Genomic DNA, 17,698 nt, shown 5'->3' with positions numbered 1-17,698 from the left:
CAGCCGTGTCAGCATAGTTGATGTGTAGATCATCGTGATTTTTGCATCCACAATTGGTGTCGTCAGTGGTGATCATCTAACAGTGAGTCTCATACATCAGGTCAGGAACACCAGAGAGAAGTGTAAGACTGAACAATGTGCCCCCTCCAGAAGCAAGAGAAGGCTAAGGGAGTCAGGTTCAAAGAGGTGAGAAGCATCGTCCATCGGTGGAGGAGATCGAGGAGGCAGTTCACCGGAAGCAGGAAAAACCCCAATTGGGACAGGACGAACTTAAGGCTATGATGGATGAGCTTGATTCCATCAAACGGAAGGGCAAATGACTTGCCAGCATTGTCGAGCCTATGAACATGATCAAGGGGCAGAGAACGAAGGAAAGGGGCTCATAGTAATCCCGAGAAGCTGAAAGAATGAGGCTCAACCTCGTATAGACATCCCCCACAACTAGGAGGACACGATGGCAATTCACATCTCCAAGTTGGGAAAGGCCTTAGTACACTGGGACTTCGCTGCGACATAGATTTCAGAGCAGGGAGAGGGTGCGGAGTTCCAAGAAGATCAGTGATGCACAATGGAGTGCACAAAGAAAGGCAGAGGAGACTCTGAGAAAGATGACCACAACTCCTTTCATGAAGTCCATACGATGAAAAGATCCTCCCTCCAAGTTCTCCCCTTCAATGTTCGAGGCCTATGATGGTAAGTCGAACCCGATTGCCCATATCACTGCCTATACTCGTAAGATGGCATTGTGGGCAGACCGTGATGCTTTGATGTGCAAGATGTTCCCAACAAACCTAGGATACACTGTCGTGAAGTGGTTCCACCAACTTCCAGAGAACTCAATATCATCCTGGAATCAACTTGCTAGTCGCTTTGTTTTCATATTCATATCCAACACAAGGGAGCATATCACAATTGATATGTTGTTATCCACTCGACATAGGGAAGGTAAGTCCCTAGGAGATTTTACTTCTCGTTATTTAAATGTCTATACCGATATAGAAGAATGCGAGGAGAAGACTGCAGTTGCAACCTTCTGTTTGGTGCTCCCAAAAGTCAGTAGATTACGAAAAAGCCTAACACTCCAGCCAGCAAAAAGGATGAATGATCTACAGGAAAGGATCAACAAGTATATCAAACTGGAAGAGGACAACAAAACAACTGATGAGTCAATCATTGATAAAGAGTCGCCCAAGGGGCTAAAGTCCATTTACAAAGCCATATATACAAGCTTCAATGAACTGATCACCAAGATCTTCCAAGAGATCAAGGATAAGCACTACTTTAGGTGGTCTACAAGAATGATAGGAGACCTAGCCAAAAGAGATCAGACTCGTTCTTGTGCCAACATTAATGACAAAGAACATAGCAAGAAAGAATGCATAAATCTTAAGTGGCATCTAGAGCATTTGGTTGGGCAAGAACACCCGAAAGAATTTATCAATAGGAGATAGCAGGAGCAAGATGAGACTCCAGAGAAAGATGAAACCCCATCCAGCTTGATCGGTTAAAAAGTTCATTTCTAGTCCTTTTAGTTAGCCAATTTTGGTTACATTTTGATTCCAATAGGTTTGCCAACACAATGGCTCAATATGTTATCAATATCAATAAAATATTTGTTTATCCAATTACCAATGAATTGAGGAAGTGTTGAATAGTGAAAATCAAACCAAAGATGAGGTCTTACCATATGCAATATTGCCAATGAGGCATCACCCCAAGATGAGGTATAACCTCGCATCGACATGCCAATGAGGCATCATCCCAAGACGAGGTCTTACCTCCAAAAATATTGTTGAAGGGTATCAAACAAGCCTAGGTCTTTCCTCGCACTAGATTGCCGATGAGACATCATCTCAAGATGATATCCAACCTTGCATCGACATGCTAATGAGGCATAATCCCAAGACGAGGTCAAACCTCGCATAGACATGCCACTGAGGCATCATCCTAAGATGAGGTCCAACCTCGCATGGACTTGCCAAGGATGGCATCATTCTGAGCCAAGGACTAACCTGGCATGAAGATGAATTGCCAAAGAGACATTTCAATATGAGAACATGTCCCATATGACACAGTCAAAGACGCATAGCCTAAGAGGCAAAATTTGAGAAAATTAGCAGGGGGAAATGAAACGCGTATAGGCAAGGAAAAGGAAAAGGTCATGCAAGGCCAATGTCAGGAAAAGCCGAAAGAAAAAGGTCAAAAAAGGTCGAAAGGAAAATATCAGGAAAGGCCAAGGTAAAAAAAGGCCAAAAGAAAAATGTCAGGAAAGCCAAAAGGAAAAGGTCAGGAAAGTCGAAAGGAAAAGGTCAGGAAAGGCCAGAAGGAAAGGGTCTAGAAAGGCCCAAGAAATTTGAACAAGGCATCTACCCTTGGTTGAACGACCAATGTCCAACCAACATGGTCAGAAAACTTCCGTCCGACCAACAAGACAAAAGCTGTCTGACCATGTTGGTCGGATGTTGATCATTGGGAATATGCCTTGGTCAGATTTCTTGGGCCTTTCCAGACCCTTTTCTTTCCTACCATTCTTGACTTTGGCCTTTCCTGATCTTTTCCTTTCGGCCTTTCCTGACCTTAGCCTTTCCTAACCTTGGAGATTTGGACCGACGTTGTATCCTCCTAGGTGTGGGGGAACGTCCTCGCCTCTTTCTTGGGGTGAGGATCCTCTTCCGACTGCAATATCTTCCCGTGCTTTCAACTTCTCAGGGTTACTCTGAGCCCCTTTCCTCCATTCTCCACCCCATGATCGTGTTCACAGGGCAAACGACAATGCTGGCTAGTCGTTTGCCCTTCCGTTTTATGGAATCAAGCTCATCCATCCTAGCCTTGAGTTCGTCCTATCCCAATTGGAGTTCTTCCTACTTCTAGTGAACTGCCTCCTCGATCTCCTCCACCAGGGGACGATTGTTCTCACCTCTTTGAACCTTACTCCCTTGGCCTTCTCCAACTTCGGGAGGGGGCACATTGTTTAGTTTCGAAGCTTCTCTCTATATCGTGTGTGTGCATACCTACGAAGACCCTAGAAAGTGGTCGTGAACAATAGATTGTTTGCGGTATTATTAATGTGATAATATGTATTTTCTCATTGTTTTGAAGTGCTATTAATGTGTTTTTATGTTTATGATCTATACTTGTGAATCATGAACATAGATATAAAGAACCCCACAAAAATTGTGATAGATTAATATATATTTGCTTATTACTTTGAAGTATTATTAATGTGTTTTGTGCTGACGGTCTATATTTGTATATCGTGAACCCATGATATAAAGAATCCAAAAAAGATTGTGATAAATTAATATATTTTCTTATTGCTTTGTACTAATTTGTTTTTGTGTTTGTGGTATATATTTGTGAATTGTAAACCCACAGTAAAAAAACCTCAAAAAAAATTTGTGATAGATTAATATATATATATATATATATATATATATAATTTCTTTGAAGTATTATTAATGTATTTTTGTGAATCGTGAACCTATGATATAAAAAACCCAAAAAAATTGTGATATATATTGCCAAAAATGTTATTTCTTGATTTTTGTGACGACATTATGTCACTTATAAAGCAATTTTTTTTTTATATCTTTCCTATTATTCTTTGCCAATAACTTGTTGTACACTAGGTATTACCAATATCACCAGAATTTTTTGAACAACACATAAATGTTCACATATAATTTTGTGAAGAGACCATAGAGGACTCTTGGAAGAAACTTTGGTACTACAAATTCTATTCCCTTGAAGCAGCAATCATATATAAAGTACATAAATTTTTTAGTTGAACATAGAAATTTGCAAACACATTTAGTAACTAACATAATAGTGAACTCCACACTCTTTTGCATTCACATACTTTCCATACTTCCACTTACATTGCAGTTGAATGTATTAAACCATATACTATAGTAGTTACTGATGCCCTTAGTAGCAAGAACACTGTTTGGGTATACGATCTCGTGGTTGTCGTATCTCAGGAAAAAAGTAGTCAAAATGTTCATCTCTTCCGCTACCATCTAAATTTGAACATCCAAAAGCAATCAAGGCTCAAATAAATATAAAGAAAAACTAGTGAAGGCAATGACAAGAAAATCAGTTTCACATTTTAGATTAAGTATGAATTCTTGAACTCCTTCAATTTCACACCGATCACCGACATTAAATGTTGTTTCCAAATATAAAAGCCACCACAACAAGAAGTTGAGAGCTTATGAAGAGGATAAATTTGATAGTGGCAACTTCAAGTATGATGATATCGTAAATAGGATTGACCTATCAGATGAATCAGCCAAGTCATATCGAGCAGGATTGAACGACTTCCTTCCTAGCTGGTGATTATCTTCTTTTTTTGTCCTGAATAGAGAACAAATGTAAGCTACGATAGGGCCCGAGGGTATGCTCAGGGGACCTCTCTGACGCTCAAGTCAATACTAAACTTAACTTGGGAGGATAACTCGTTGTTCGAAGCTCTACGACTTGCTCAATAAGTAATTTAGGGTGCAACAGTTACAATATTTACCTGATGGTGGATGTCCCCTTTCTATATGAGTTGAGGTATTTGAGTTGTAGTAGGAGTCAGACTCTCTCTCATTGGTTCTCATGAGGATTTCTTGGAGGATAAATCTCATCCATATTCCTCTCCAAAGGGGAGTTGGACTTGTTAAGAGTTTGTGTCGTATTGGAACATTAATTCATTGAAACTATACTTAACCTCCATCGGATAGGTACAACCTATCTCGATCTGATGGGTTGAACCCACCTCAGTCGAATAAGAGGGACATACCTCAGTTGGGTATACATGGTGTTCCTCGGTTGGTACCTGGAAGATACCTAGTGTAGTCCGAAGGTACTTTTGTCTAGCTGGCTTGGGGGTGCAATGTGTCCATGTGTAATTGGTGGGATTAATTAATGGGGTTATTTTGATAATATCATATGTTTTCACACTCATATTGAGGCACCCTTTGGTAAACTTAATAGGAGGGTAAATAATGACTCCTTCTCGGTTTGTATTCGCAGCTCAAATCAAGGAATATGAAGAGTGGCTCTACCTTGGATCGTCGATTTGACTTGGTTCTCCCACTATAAATATGGGGTTGGTAATTCTTCGCCTTTTACTTTTCGCTTTCACTCTCAAATTTTTGAACGAGGGCACTTATTCCGAGCTAGCTACCTCATTCTCCGAGCGAGCTACTTCCTTCTCCTTTTTTTTGAGCCACCCTACAACATTCTTCAGGTAAATTCCTTCTCAACCTTTTTAAAATTATGTCTTCAATTTCTGAGTCTTCCACCTCGGCTCCTTCCCAAGCTGGTTTATCGGGTTCAACCTCCTCTTCACATCAAAGAACTGTTTCTGATGCTGGTTCCTAGGTGAACATTACTGACTCTCCTCTGGATGACATTAGTGATGCTGCTACAATTTGGCTGCATATTCTTCCTTTTTTCAATTATCCCCTCGAGTTGTCCTATGGTGGAGATAAGACGCTCCTCAATCGGCTGATGACCTTTCTTCCTCTTGACTTGATAGTAAACCTTGAGTTTGGTCATGAGGAGTGTTCATATACATATTCCTTGGTCATGCATTAGAAAGGAGTGATGTATTTCAGCATTCACATACTTCGAAAATTTTTCAAATTTTTTGACACGTTTGACATCTGCTGACTTGTTCATTATTTTATTCTTGTAGACATGACGAGCATGGACGACTATGTCAAAATGTTCAATGCTAGTCTTGCTAGTGCTAAGAAGCGTGGTATTAGCAAAGGAGGGCAGAAGAAGCCTCATGCTAAATGCACGATGATGAATACCTCGGGGTGAGACTTCGATCGCCCACGAGGTGATGACTAGTCCAATAGAGGTAAGGACTTCGGATGGGGTGATCAGGTTGCCCCATAATCCTGCTTGGGTCATTGATTTTGCCAACATTCCTCTACCTGTCACTCGGTCAGCTCGGAGGATGGCTTTCGAGGACCTCATTTCTCACCAACGAGACTTGAGTGTTTTGGTGAGTGATTCGGTCAGCAAACCTGATGTGACTGGGAGGATGGTGGCGAAGTTCCTTACTATAGCCGACTATTGGCGATATTAGGTGATGACCTTGTCGGACAAGATGTCTGAGCTAAACTTCACCGCTACGAAGGTAAATAGCTCTTCCTTCTTGACTCGCTCGGTTGGCTTTTTGACTTAGAACGTTTTCCAATAGGTTTTTCTTGTTTTTTTGTAGGTCAACTCACTCTTGGCTACCCTTCATAGTGGTATTGCCAATTTGGCTCACAATGAGACGGCCACAGTGGAGAGAGCCAAGGTTGTTGGTAGGGCCAATGCTAAAGTCGAGAAGGAGTTGGAGGAAGTCTGGGAAGAGCTGTCCTCTCGGGAGGCAATTGTAATCAAGGTAGATGCTCGGATGGAGAAGTACAAAAGAGAGAAGTCCCAACTAGATAGGAAGCTTGCTCGGATAGTCAAAGATGCAGATGCCGAGAAAGACAAGAATTTTGAGGCTGGAAGGCAAGCTGAGATCCAAGAAATTAAGGATTCTACTGAGTACAGGTTGAAATTTTGGCAAAAGAGCTAATTCGGGGCCTAAGGAGTTTTCAAGCTAGCTTAGAAGGATGTTCTTGATGTTGGTCATGATCTAAGAATCCTAGAAATTTTTTTCCCTCCAATGGTCGGGAAGGATGGTTTGGACGAGCTGAAGGATGCCATTTATGAGAAGTTTATCCATGCTGAGGAAGAAATAAATACTGGGGATGAGGAGGACTCCAAAGCGAAGTTTGAAGGGTACCTAGATGAAGAAACGGAGCCTTCTCAGCCAATTGACTTAATAGTCCTTACCTCGGACGATGATCCTCTTCAAAAGATTATAGACCATGTTCAACTCTTTTAGAAGCTATCTTACAGTATGGACGTTGGAGATAAATAAATTCAATTGTTGGTCCCACCACACCTCTCTAATCATCTTTGCTCCTCTATCTGTGCCTTCAGTCGCTTAACTTATGCATCAAAATCGCTGGCTCGGCCACTCGTCTATCCAAATTCGACCAAAGTATTCCTAGCTGCCACATCCCTAAAAATCTCCTCATTATCACAACCCTATGAACTCCTTCCGTCAATACTTTCTCTTGAACACAAGAACATTGTCACGGGTTTGTAATTTCTTTGCTTAACCCAAACGACACTTGTGCGTAACTCAAAATGGACTAGTTTATATATCTTGACTTGCTTATATAACGTATATGTTGAAGATGATGAAATTACTAGTGCACATGAAAAGACGAGTCAAAGTAAACAATTAGAAAACAATGAATCTTCTCATAAGGATATGAGGGCAATGAGATTAACAAACTTCTATAAACATTTGAAGGAATCACAGTTTACAAAAAAAGTTTTAAATTGATCGATACTTGATAGAGAACTTGGAAGTGGACAGTGATGGATTTGATCTACTTGCATGGTGGAAGGTTAATGTGAGTAAATATCTTGTGTTTTAAAAGAATTGCGAGGGATGTCCTCGTAATTCCCACATTGACCGTGACTTCCGAATCACCATTCAGTACGGCATGACACGTTATTACGCTATTCCATAGTTCTTTGTCACCTTCTATGGTTGAGTCACTCATTTGTATCCAAAATTGGATACATTCCTCTTCTACTTCGATTAGTCTTCGAGAGGAATTGGATGATGTTGAAGAATATGAAAATCCTGAGAACGATATATCGATTTACTATAGTACTTGATTTTGCATTACTTTATTTTTTTATGTCTTATACGTGCTTCATAATTACGTACGCAAAGTATCGTAAAAAAATCGGCATCTCAAATGTGTAAGGAGACTAAGATGATGAGGGTGAGGATTGCTGACATATGGTGAGTGATTAATTGCTGAAAGTCGCCATCTAGATAAAGACAATACCTCCCCTCCATCCTGTGAGGAGGGGGAGGGTTTTTTTTTTTTTTTTTAATCCAAAGGAGAAAACTATTATTCATAGTTAGCCCTCATGAAGGGAATACAAGAAGCAGGAGGAGAAATATAATAATGAGTATCCCTAGCTAAATTGAAAGCAAGAGAAGCTAAATTATCATCACATTGATTAGCCTTAGATAAACATGTCTAACATCAACTCGCCAGTCAGTTTTGTGTAAAAGTTTCCTGATGCAACCCACTAAATGGTATAAAGCATTCACAAGAATCGAATGACTACTCATCGAATGACTACTCAGAGTATCTGAAACCAACTTATAATCCACCTCAACAATAACCCTGTTGTAGCCCAAATCCCGAACCTGCCCAAACCAACCAAAACGCGCTATAACTCAGCACAAGGCACATAACACAACTCTATATTCATTGTGAAACCAACTAACCAAATTCTAGCACTATCACGAATTAAAACTCCAGTAGTAGCACAATTTAGATTAGCCCGAAAAAGCCCCATTAGTATTAACTTTCACCCAACCTAACCACCTTCTCGACCTTCAACTTCTTCATTCCATCCAATCTACCTACCACATCATCCGTCAGCATGAAGCTCTTTACATTGTGCAGAATAACACGCATAGGATTCAATGGCTCAACAAAGTCCTCCTCAAAGAGGCATTTATTTGTCCATTGCCACAACAACCAACAAGTCATACCGAATACCATAGCCCATGAAACTCCATAAGGGGTATTTTTATTTTGCTACTCTGTTTTGGATAATAATTTTAGTTATAACTAATGAATTTGCTGCTCTCCATTGGATGCTCTATTTTAAAATCACCATATACATATGTTGGATATTGGTGCACGTTAAGACAGATTTATTCTCTGAAAGATATGGAGGCAAGGGAACCATTTGGATTAACTCAAATTGTTCGATCAGTTGAGCTGCATTATAGTATTAATTCCACCCCGCACTTGTTGTTATAGGGGGATTAACTGAGATAGTAAGGAAGATCTCTGGAAGATTGAAAGTTGGCCACAAGAAGAGGGCATTCTCAGAATCTTCATCGAATTCAAGTTCCCTAGGATTGAGACCCAATGTGTCAGGGGCCTGATTATGATCAAATGTGAACCAGGTAAAGTCATTGTTGGTGGTGAAATCTTGGTAGAATTAGGCAAAACAGTCCTTGAACTTATCATCCAGAAGGGAGACACATTTGTACTGGAGTCCAAAGTAGTCAATGTCACCCAGGATTGCGTTCAGGGCACATAGGTTTGAAGTACGCCCACAACCATAGCTTCAAAATCAAACTCAATGAAAGATGGCATAGCACGATAGACAATAGCCATCACCATAGGAGCAAAAGAATACGCAATACTGTGGGTCCAATAATGAGCAAGTCTGGTGAAATCTTGGGTTACCTTGGAGAAATTGATGCAAAAGACAAATTTGTTCAACCAGAAGATAAAAAACCTAGTATGCTTTTCATTAAAAACTGTTTCTTTGTTTTCTATAAAGGTTTTTAGCCAAAAAGAGTATAACATATCCTTGATTTTGGGATAGGTGAAAGAGGCACCTTTGGGGGTTTCCAAAGCATTGTTGGCCTCGGGTCCTATAAAGCGTAGCCCAAGAATAAAGGCTAAATCTTGTAAAGTGGGACTCATGATCCAGCCCGAAAGTGGAATGAATTGGTCCCCATAGCCCAGAATTAAGTTGTTGCGCAGAGGAGAGCTTTGTCTACATGGATCTTCTGTTCACTAATCAACAAGAAATCATGGATCCTTAACTTCATCCACTAGTCTTCTTTTTGGGTATATGGATTACCTAGTCACGCTCCATATTGTGGGTCTTCGGTGGGCCAGAGTCGGATGGGAGAAGTTTTGAAGTATATATTCTATGCGTGAGGATGGATGAAAGGGAGTCTTTGACTGCAAAGAGGATAGAAAGGCTAAAGAGACTCAAGAAAAGAACCATCAAAGGAGGGAGCCAAACCATAGCATTCTGGATCGAAAATGAGAATTTATACTTGGAGTTGGGGGTGAGCATTGATGGATAGGCTCTTCTTCACAATGATTCGTGAACCTGGTCTCCAAGGTCAAAATCATGGCGACTGAAGCTGGGGTTGGCCATAGTGAAAAGAAAAGACCAAGGTGCAAAAGAAGGTCATCAAAGATAGTGTTTAGGGAGAAAAATGTAGCAAGAAGATTAGAGGACAGTGAAAACGGTTACCTTTATCAAACTTCTTATGGAGATCAAGCGTTTGTAGAAAAAGGTAGTTGACAGTACGACTCATAATTGATTGGCTCATTAAGGCAGTTTGAAATTCCAGAAGTTGTGGGATTAATGCTGGTATCAAAAGTCAAGAAATTAAAATTCAAATCATTCTCTTTAAAAGATAAAGGTTTGAATGAGGCATTGTTTGTACCAAAAATATCCCTCACACGTAAGCTAACACGTGGCCATACGAACCCCACATTTTGCAAAGAGCATCCAACCTCCTGGCAGCACTTGGCAAGGACATGATATTTTTATGATTGACATTTGTTCATTTTTGCGGGTTTTTAGGTGATTGCTGACCTAGAGTCTAGAGATCAGTTACTACAAACCAGGGTTGTTCAAAATCCAGTTTCCAAAAGACTATAAATGAGGGTATTTTGTTCTTAATGGTTTATCCTCTTCAAAGTTGGTTTGTTGAGGAATAATTGAGATTTCAGCTTGATTATCTCAAAAGAGTTCAGGAGAAATCGAAGTATGTTAACCCTACGTCCCTGATTTTTCTCAAACATATTTTCAGCTGAAACCCGACGCTGCCAGAGCCACGTTCGTCCTGCACTTAAGGGAAGAGGGAATTTTTCCATGACCTTTCGTGTAGAGGCATCAACAAAATGATGATCTTTAGTCATGTTTTCATAATCTCAAGCACAAAACCTACCAATCATGAAGGTGGAAGATACCACGATTTCCTAAAATATCTGCATCCGCCTTAAAGAAGGAGCATGACCAGAGAAATGTTTTCATAGTCCCTATTTCTAGGAGAAGGTTGCGGTTATGAAAACTACGAATCCAGTCACAACAAAATGCTGGTTTTACCACGATCTTCATGATGTTCCATGACAGAGTACTTGCAGTAAATTCCAGAGAAACAGGAGATGAGACACCACCATGAACACTATAAAAGAAGAAAGACAAGTTTACAAACACCTCGCGTCAACCACAGTCCTTAGCGTCTTCAAACTTTACTGCTTACTTAGGCAATGACTCCGATCACTTATATTTTCAATTAGCATGGCTCAGACCAACCAGTTCTAGATTTGTCATTTTCTTTTCCAAAAAGCCCTCGCGACTATGTGTTTAATTTGGCTTGTAAAACATGTATTGTTTACATCTCAGGATGTACCCCTTTTCAATGAAGTTCCTGATACATTTCAAGAATGTATTGTTTAAATATCTCCATTATAAGTATTTTCATTTTGGTGATAGTCTTCTTTCAGTTTCTTTTATTCAGATTGACACAACACAAATTTTAAATTCTTTTCTCAAAAAAGGCAAACCTCGAGCCAACAGTTTTGACTTCTCTAACTGCACATAGTCCATTCAATGAAGAAATCAAACTTGGTGCAACACATAATCAAAACCTTTGGATTGACAGCAAGTCCTGACACACCCGCATTTTCATCATCTACAACTTCAATACTCCTGATCTCAATAGCCGGATTTTTGATATCTCCTATCCAGCGCAAAAGAGACCATACAATATCTTAAGATAATTGATGGATGAATTTAACGACGAAAAATAAAATGAGAGGTATACTTGAGGGATAAAAAATTATAGTTAGATAATATATTTAGAAAAATACTTTGTTTGTTTGTTGTTCCCTTCGTAATTCTTGCTAAAAATTACTTTCAACATGTAGTTAGACATGCATTGATTTGGAAATTGGGACAATAGATATTTTTAAAATAATAAAATTTATTTTTGGAAAATAATTCAAAATTTACAAACTTTATTTATTATTTATTATGTATTGATTTAAATTGAATAAAAATAGTTTTAGTTTGATAAAGTTCTTTGTAAAGCCATGCATTATATCTTAGTAAATAAAAATGCTTTTGTTGTAACCTAAATGTGGCCCAAGGTGATGGTGATTTGCGGGTGTGCCAAGGATTATAGTTTCCTACACTAATGTGAATGAAATGCGCCGAACGTAAATATGACTTCTATCTAGACGATTGAACGAACTATCTTGGGACCTCAATAGTTCTAGGTTCCCCAACTCCACTGAAGTGCGCTTCGTTGAGATTGAAATGAAGAAACAAAAACAGATACCAAGAATAATTTACACAACGATGGTTGGTATTGAAACTTGATTGGAAATAAATACAAGAGAATTTGACATAGTTTGAGATTAACAAAGATTTGGAAATGTAATTGAAATGCTAGAATGCTAGGAAGCTTGAAAGTTGAAGTTGCCTTTGGGCTTGAGTAGTTTGTTTGATTGATTGGTTGTGTGTGTCCTTTTCCTCCGTCTGTCTACCATCTTATATACCTCCTGTCTTGCACGAAAATCTCCTCCATAAACCATGATTTCTCTGCAGTTATCCTTGAATCATGCCATCTTCTGTCAGTTTGAAACCATTGCCACATTACCACCTCTTCATGTTAGTTTTCCCTTAAATCTCTCACAAGCTGCCACCTGGACCATCTTGTTATAACTGCCACCACTTCTTCCTCTTTTCATGGATCATTCTTAGCATAACTCTACCTAGCAGTTACTCATCAAATGAGCTTCTCTTCTTCCATAATATGGGCTTATGGGCCATAACAATCCAAACCATAATAGGTAGCACAATGGGCCTTGCACATATTCTAAGCCCATTAGGCCCAACATATTTTTGGTGCTAACAATTTTCTAAACTAGTTTTCATATCGTTTTGGGTGTATGAGAAATTTATTAAAGTCATGCATCCCTATTATTGGATTCATTGATTGACTGATTAGTTTGTTGGATCAGTATCGCTAGTGCTTGGTGTAGGTGCCAAAAATGGTATGGCCCCACCTGGTCACATAACGACAAGATGAGCTGGATTGTCTAGGCCCCCAGGTTAACTATCACAGTTAGGCCCGAACCTAAAAGCCAATCTTTGGGTCCATATACAATCTTTACATTATTTGCTACGTAATATAAACAGTATTCTGACACCAAAACTGTCATATTCTCTGACACTTATCTACAGGACCTTTATAGCTTTATAGACTCGTCACTTTATTATGATCCTTCCTTAGCATGATGGAACTAGGTGTCAAAGCATCCGCAGGTGTTGGCGACCCAGTACAGTCTCCAGAACATAGTAATGGCGATGCCATCTATAAGCGCCATTACTCGGACTACCTCACTCATAAAGCAGTTCTTGTCAGTCTAATCTACAGCCGATATTTATAGGTGTGACTGGCTCACATCCTTAGGTATGACTTTCTTTCATATACGTATCTATTCATTAAATACCGCCTACAAAACTTCCATACTATCATCGACACCTGTCTTAATTATGACATATTGTTACTTTACCGCTTACCCTGACACAACCGGGATAGTAGATCTTTTATACACTTCCTTCATACAATTTGGTCCAAGAATATAACTGGAATGGACACACAATTCCCGAGGTCGAACCTCGTTCCCTATTAAGACCCCCCCTCTTTTCATATGTGGGGATCGAGCGTTTTTCTGAAAAAACTAGACAACACAACAAAAACACTTTCTACCAACTCCAGAGGATACCTATTCAGACAAAACACCTAAGACTATAGCTGGTCTTCCATCTCCGACAAGTACTAACTTGATCGTCGGAGCCTCCACGACCGGCACCCCCTAAGCCGGTTAAGGAGCTTTCACGGTTTGCTTTGTTGTGAAACTTGCAGGATCCAAGGCTGCAAACGGACCCCACAGGAAGAAAGATTGACCTTTCAGCTATTGTATAAATCTGCTCCTACAATTTGGCGCGCCAGATAGGGGTACCTTTTGCAAGTATTTGGCCGAAAAGATTTCACGGCAACTTCCCATTATGGCTGATACCAGTGAGGTCACTAACAACCAGCTGTTGGAACTCATGCGAGCCATGAGAGAAGACATGTCGAAGAACAAACAGCAAACGGTTGCGCGGTTAGAATCAATGTCGGTCGATAACGCAGCACTCCGCGAAGAGGTTTCGCAGCTGAGAAGCCAAACCACTTCCCAAGGCCATGATCCCACTTCAGTCCGAATTCCACCTTTTCCTCGCCTTGAACAAACATCACCTCCTAGAGACCCTTTGCCTTATCCTTTGAGTGCCCAGTTTGTTCCCGGGAGTACCCCCAGGGGATATGATACTTCTACTTCACGGGGTAAGGGACCTGCGACAGAAGAAATTCAGCAAAATGTTAACAGGGATGCCCCTGTAGATTTGACCGGTTCTCCAAGAAGTAGACTCCCACAGCCGCCACGTTTTCCTGCTGCACCTTTCGCGGGACCCACTATCGCTTCAGTCGCCCAAGCGGCAATGGCCAAGCAAATCATCGAACTGCGGGGAGATATAGATAAATTGACTAAAGCACCTCCTGCTTTGGCCAAAATTAATGCCAATTGTTATACGGGATCACCGTTTGTGGACAATATATACCAAACGGATCTGCCGCACAGGTTCAGCGTCCCGAGTATGAAGTTATATAACGGGACTGATGACCCTGAGGATCACGTGGCTCACTACAAACGTCCTAGGAAACGAGAAACGAGAGGACAAACGTCCTAGGAAAGATCAATCCACCTTTGGCGAGCCTAGCAGTAACTGGCGCTCCCATAAGTCTTGAGCATCCGATTATGTGAAAAACTGTCCCGAGTACCCTCTTAAGATACACCAAGTCGAGGCTGTACAAGTCTTGAAAAAGATGGGCAGCGAGGTGAAGTGGCCGCCTAAGAAAGAGACTGAAGGATAGAAAGACCCCAAGAAGTGGTGTGACTTTCATCAGGACATTGGCCACACTACTCCTGATTGCAAAGGACTTAGATACGAAGTGGATTACCTGTTGAAAAGAGGTCACCTCAGAGAGTTGCTCTCTGAGCGCGGTAGAGCAATCTGGGAAAAGAGGAAAGTTGATGACCCAGAAGCATTGCCACCGCCGCCACCAGTTACTCAAACTTACTGTGTGATTTCTGGGGGATCAGAGATCAGTGGATTGTCCCACACCTCTGCCAAGAAGCACGAGAAGGAAGCAACAAACCCCACTGCTAGAATGGCACGTTCCCTTGGAACTTTCACTAATCAGGTGATGGTCTTCACGGACGATGAAGCTACCCAACTGTTACACCCGCACCATGATGCTTTGGTGCTCACACTTCAGGTTGCAAACACTAACCTGAAGCGAATTTTAATTGACAATGGGAGTTCCGCCAATGTGTTGTTCTTGGCTGCCTACAAAGGAATGGGTCTAGACGAGACCTTGATATTATGGAAGTCAACGGCTCTTATCGGGTTCAATGGTGAGGTGAGCCATTCAGTGGGAGAAGTTGTGTTACCCATCTATGCTCCAGGGTTGAACAAGCAGACTCGGTTTTCCATCGTAGATTCACCCTCTGCTTATAATGCTATTTTAGGACGACCTTGGTTGCACGCTATACGGGCCGTACCTTCCACATATCATCAAATCCTGCGCTATCCTACCAATAATGGTGTTAGGGAGATTTTGGGAGATCAACACTCTTCTAGGAGTTGTTATAAAACCACCATGAGGAGCAAGGGAGAATCTTCGTAGCAGTTACAGAACCAGGCACCCGGTCTGGAGCCAGATGAGCCAGGAATGGACAGGCTTGACGAAGTGCAGATCCATCTTGACTTTCCAGATCATAAAGCCCTGATTGGAGCGCAGCTGCCTGCTCATCTACGACAGAGACTGATCCAGTTCTTGTCACAGCATCATGATTGTTTTGCTTGGAGCTACACAGATATGACTGGGATAGACCCTGATGTTGTGATGCATCAGCTCCAGGTTAATCCTGAGTATCCTCCTGTCAAGCAGAAGCGGAGGAAGTTTGCTCCTGAACGGAATTTAGTGATTAATGAAGAAGTTCAGAAGCTGCTAGATAATGGGTCTGTAGTGGAGGTACAGTACCCTGACTGGTTAGCCAACGTTGTGGTTGTAAAGAAAAAGAATGGCAAGTGGAGAGTCTGTATTGATTTTACAGATTTGAATAAAGCTTGCTCAAAAGATCCCTTTCCGCTGCCGCACATAGACATGATGGTTGATGCAACAGCTGGTCACGAGTTGTTGAGCTTTATGGATGCTTTTTCGGGGTATAATCAGATTTTAATGCATCCGGGAGATCAGGAGAAAACAGCCTTCATTACCGATAGAGGAATTTATTGCTATAAGGTGATGCCCTTCGGGTTGAAGAATGCCGGAGCCACATACCAGCGATTGGTGAATAAGATGTTCTCAAAGTATTTAGGGGACACCATGGAAGTGTATATTGACGATATGCTGGTAAAATCCGTAGTTACCGATCAACATCTTGAGCACCTTCAGCAAGCTTTTGATTTGCTGATTAAGTATAATATGAAGTTGAATTCTGCCAAGTGTTCCTTTGGAGTGGCATCTGGGAAATTTCTTGGGTATATGGTCACGAAGCGAGGAATTGAGGCTAATCCCGATCAGATTCGATCCATACTTAACATTCCCTCTCTGACTTGTGTCAAGGATATTCAGAGGCTCAACGGGAGAGTGGCGGCCCTTAGTCGTTTTATTTCCAGATCATCCGACAAGTGTTGTCATTTTTTCTCCACCTTAAGAAAGTCTGTTAGCTACAAGTGGACACTTGAGTGTGAAGACGCTTTAAACCAGTTGAAAGCCTACCTTACCTCCCCTCCACTATTGTCCAAGCCCAGTACTGGGGAGCAGCTGTACATGTATTTGGCTGTCTCTGGGGTAGCAGTAAGCGCGGTTTTGGTCAGAGAAGAAAATAAGATCAGTTGCCAGTATACTATGTGAGTAAGAGTCTGCTAGATGCGGAAACCCGGTACAGTTTACTGGAAAAGCTAGCTTTAGCTTTGGTGGTTGCCGCCAGAAAACTGAGGCCGTACTTTCAATGCCACTCGGTTGCTGTGGTGACAAATTTCCCGTTGAGGAGCATACTCCATAGACCCGAGTTTTCGGGAAGGATAATCAAGTGGGCGGTGGAGCTTAGTGAATACGATATTACATATCAACCAAGAACCGCAATCAAGTCACAAGTCCTGGCTGATTTCATTGCTGACTTTGCTCCGTCAATACAGCTAGAGGCTGATAAAGAGTTGCTTTGCATGGTAGATCAAGCCCCAAAGGTATGGACCTTGTACGTTGATGGATCTAGTAACGTCAGAGGCAGTGGTCTGGGAATTGTGCTGATCTCTCCAGAAGGGAGTGTAATTCAACGGGCAGTCCGATGCGGTTTCCATGCAACCAATAACGAAGCGGAGTATGAAGCTTTAATTATTGGTCTAATGCTGGCCAAAGAACTGGGAGTCACAAGTTTGAAGGTTTACTCAGATTCGCAGTTGATAGTAAATCAGTTTGTTGGTTCTTATAGGGCCAAAGATCCGAAGATGACTTGTTATCTGGAGCTAGTAAAGGAACTGCAATTGGCGTTCGTGGAGTTCTCCATAACTCAGATTCCACGAGCAGAGAATTCATATGCGGATGCACTGGCCCATCTCGGGTCGTCAATCCAATCTAACCAGGAGCAGAAGATTCCTCTGGTACACCTGAAGT

General features: G+C 41.2%; 2 protein-coding genes across 2 annotated transcripts; both read left to right on the top strand.

Annotated features, from left to right (window-relative positions):
- The first annotated feature begins 674 nt into the window (after nt 1-674).
- On the top strand, nt 675-1,451 carry LOC119985499. Its single transcript, XM_038829791.1, has one exon. The coding sequence runs from the start codon at nt 675-677 to the stop codon at nt 1,449-1,451; it is 777 nt and encodes a 258-aa protein (XP_038685719.1).
- Nucleotides 1,452-14,842: 13,391 nt separating this feature from the next.
- On the top strand, nt 14,843-15,706 carry LOC119985498. Its single transcript, XM_038829790.1, has 2 exons — nt 14,843-14,854; nt 14,924-15,706. Exons 1-2 carry the CDS (start codon nt 14,843-14,845, stop codon nt 15,704-15,706), a joined length of 795 nt encoding a protein of 264 aa, XP_038685718.1.
- Nucleotides 15,707-17,698: the final 1,992 nt, after the last annotated feature.

The sequence above is a fragment of the Tripterygium wilfordii genome, chromosome 19, assembly GCF_013401445.1.
Source record: "Tripterygium wilfordii isolate XIE 37 chromosome 19, ASM1340144v1, whole genome shotgun sequence".
NCBI lineage: Eukaryota > Viridiplantae > Streptophyta > Magnoliopsida > Celastrales > Celastraceae > Tripterygium > Tripterygium wilfordii.
The sequence above is the reverse complement of the archived record's forward strand: the minus strand, read 5'-3'. Positions and strand labels throughout refer to the sequence as shown.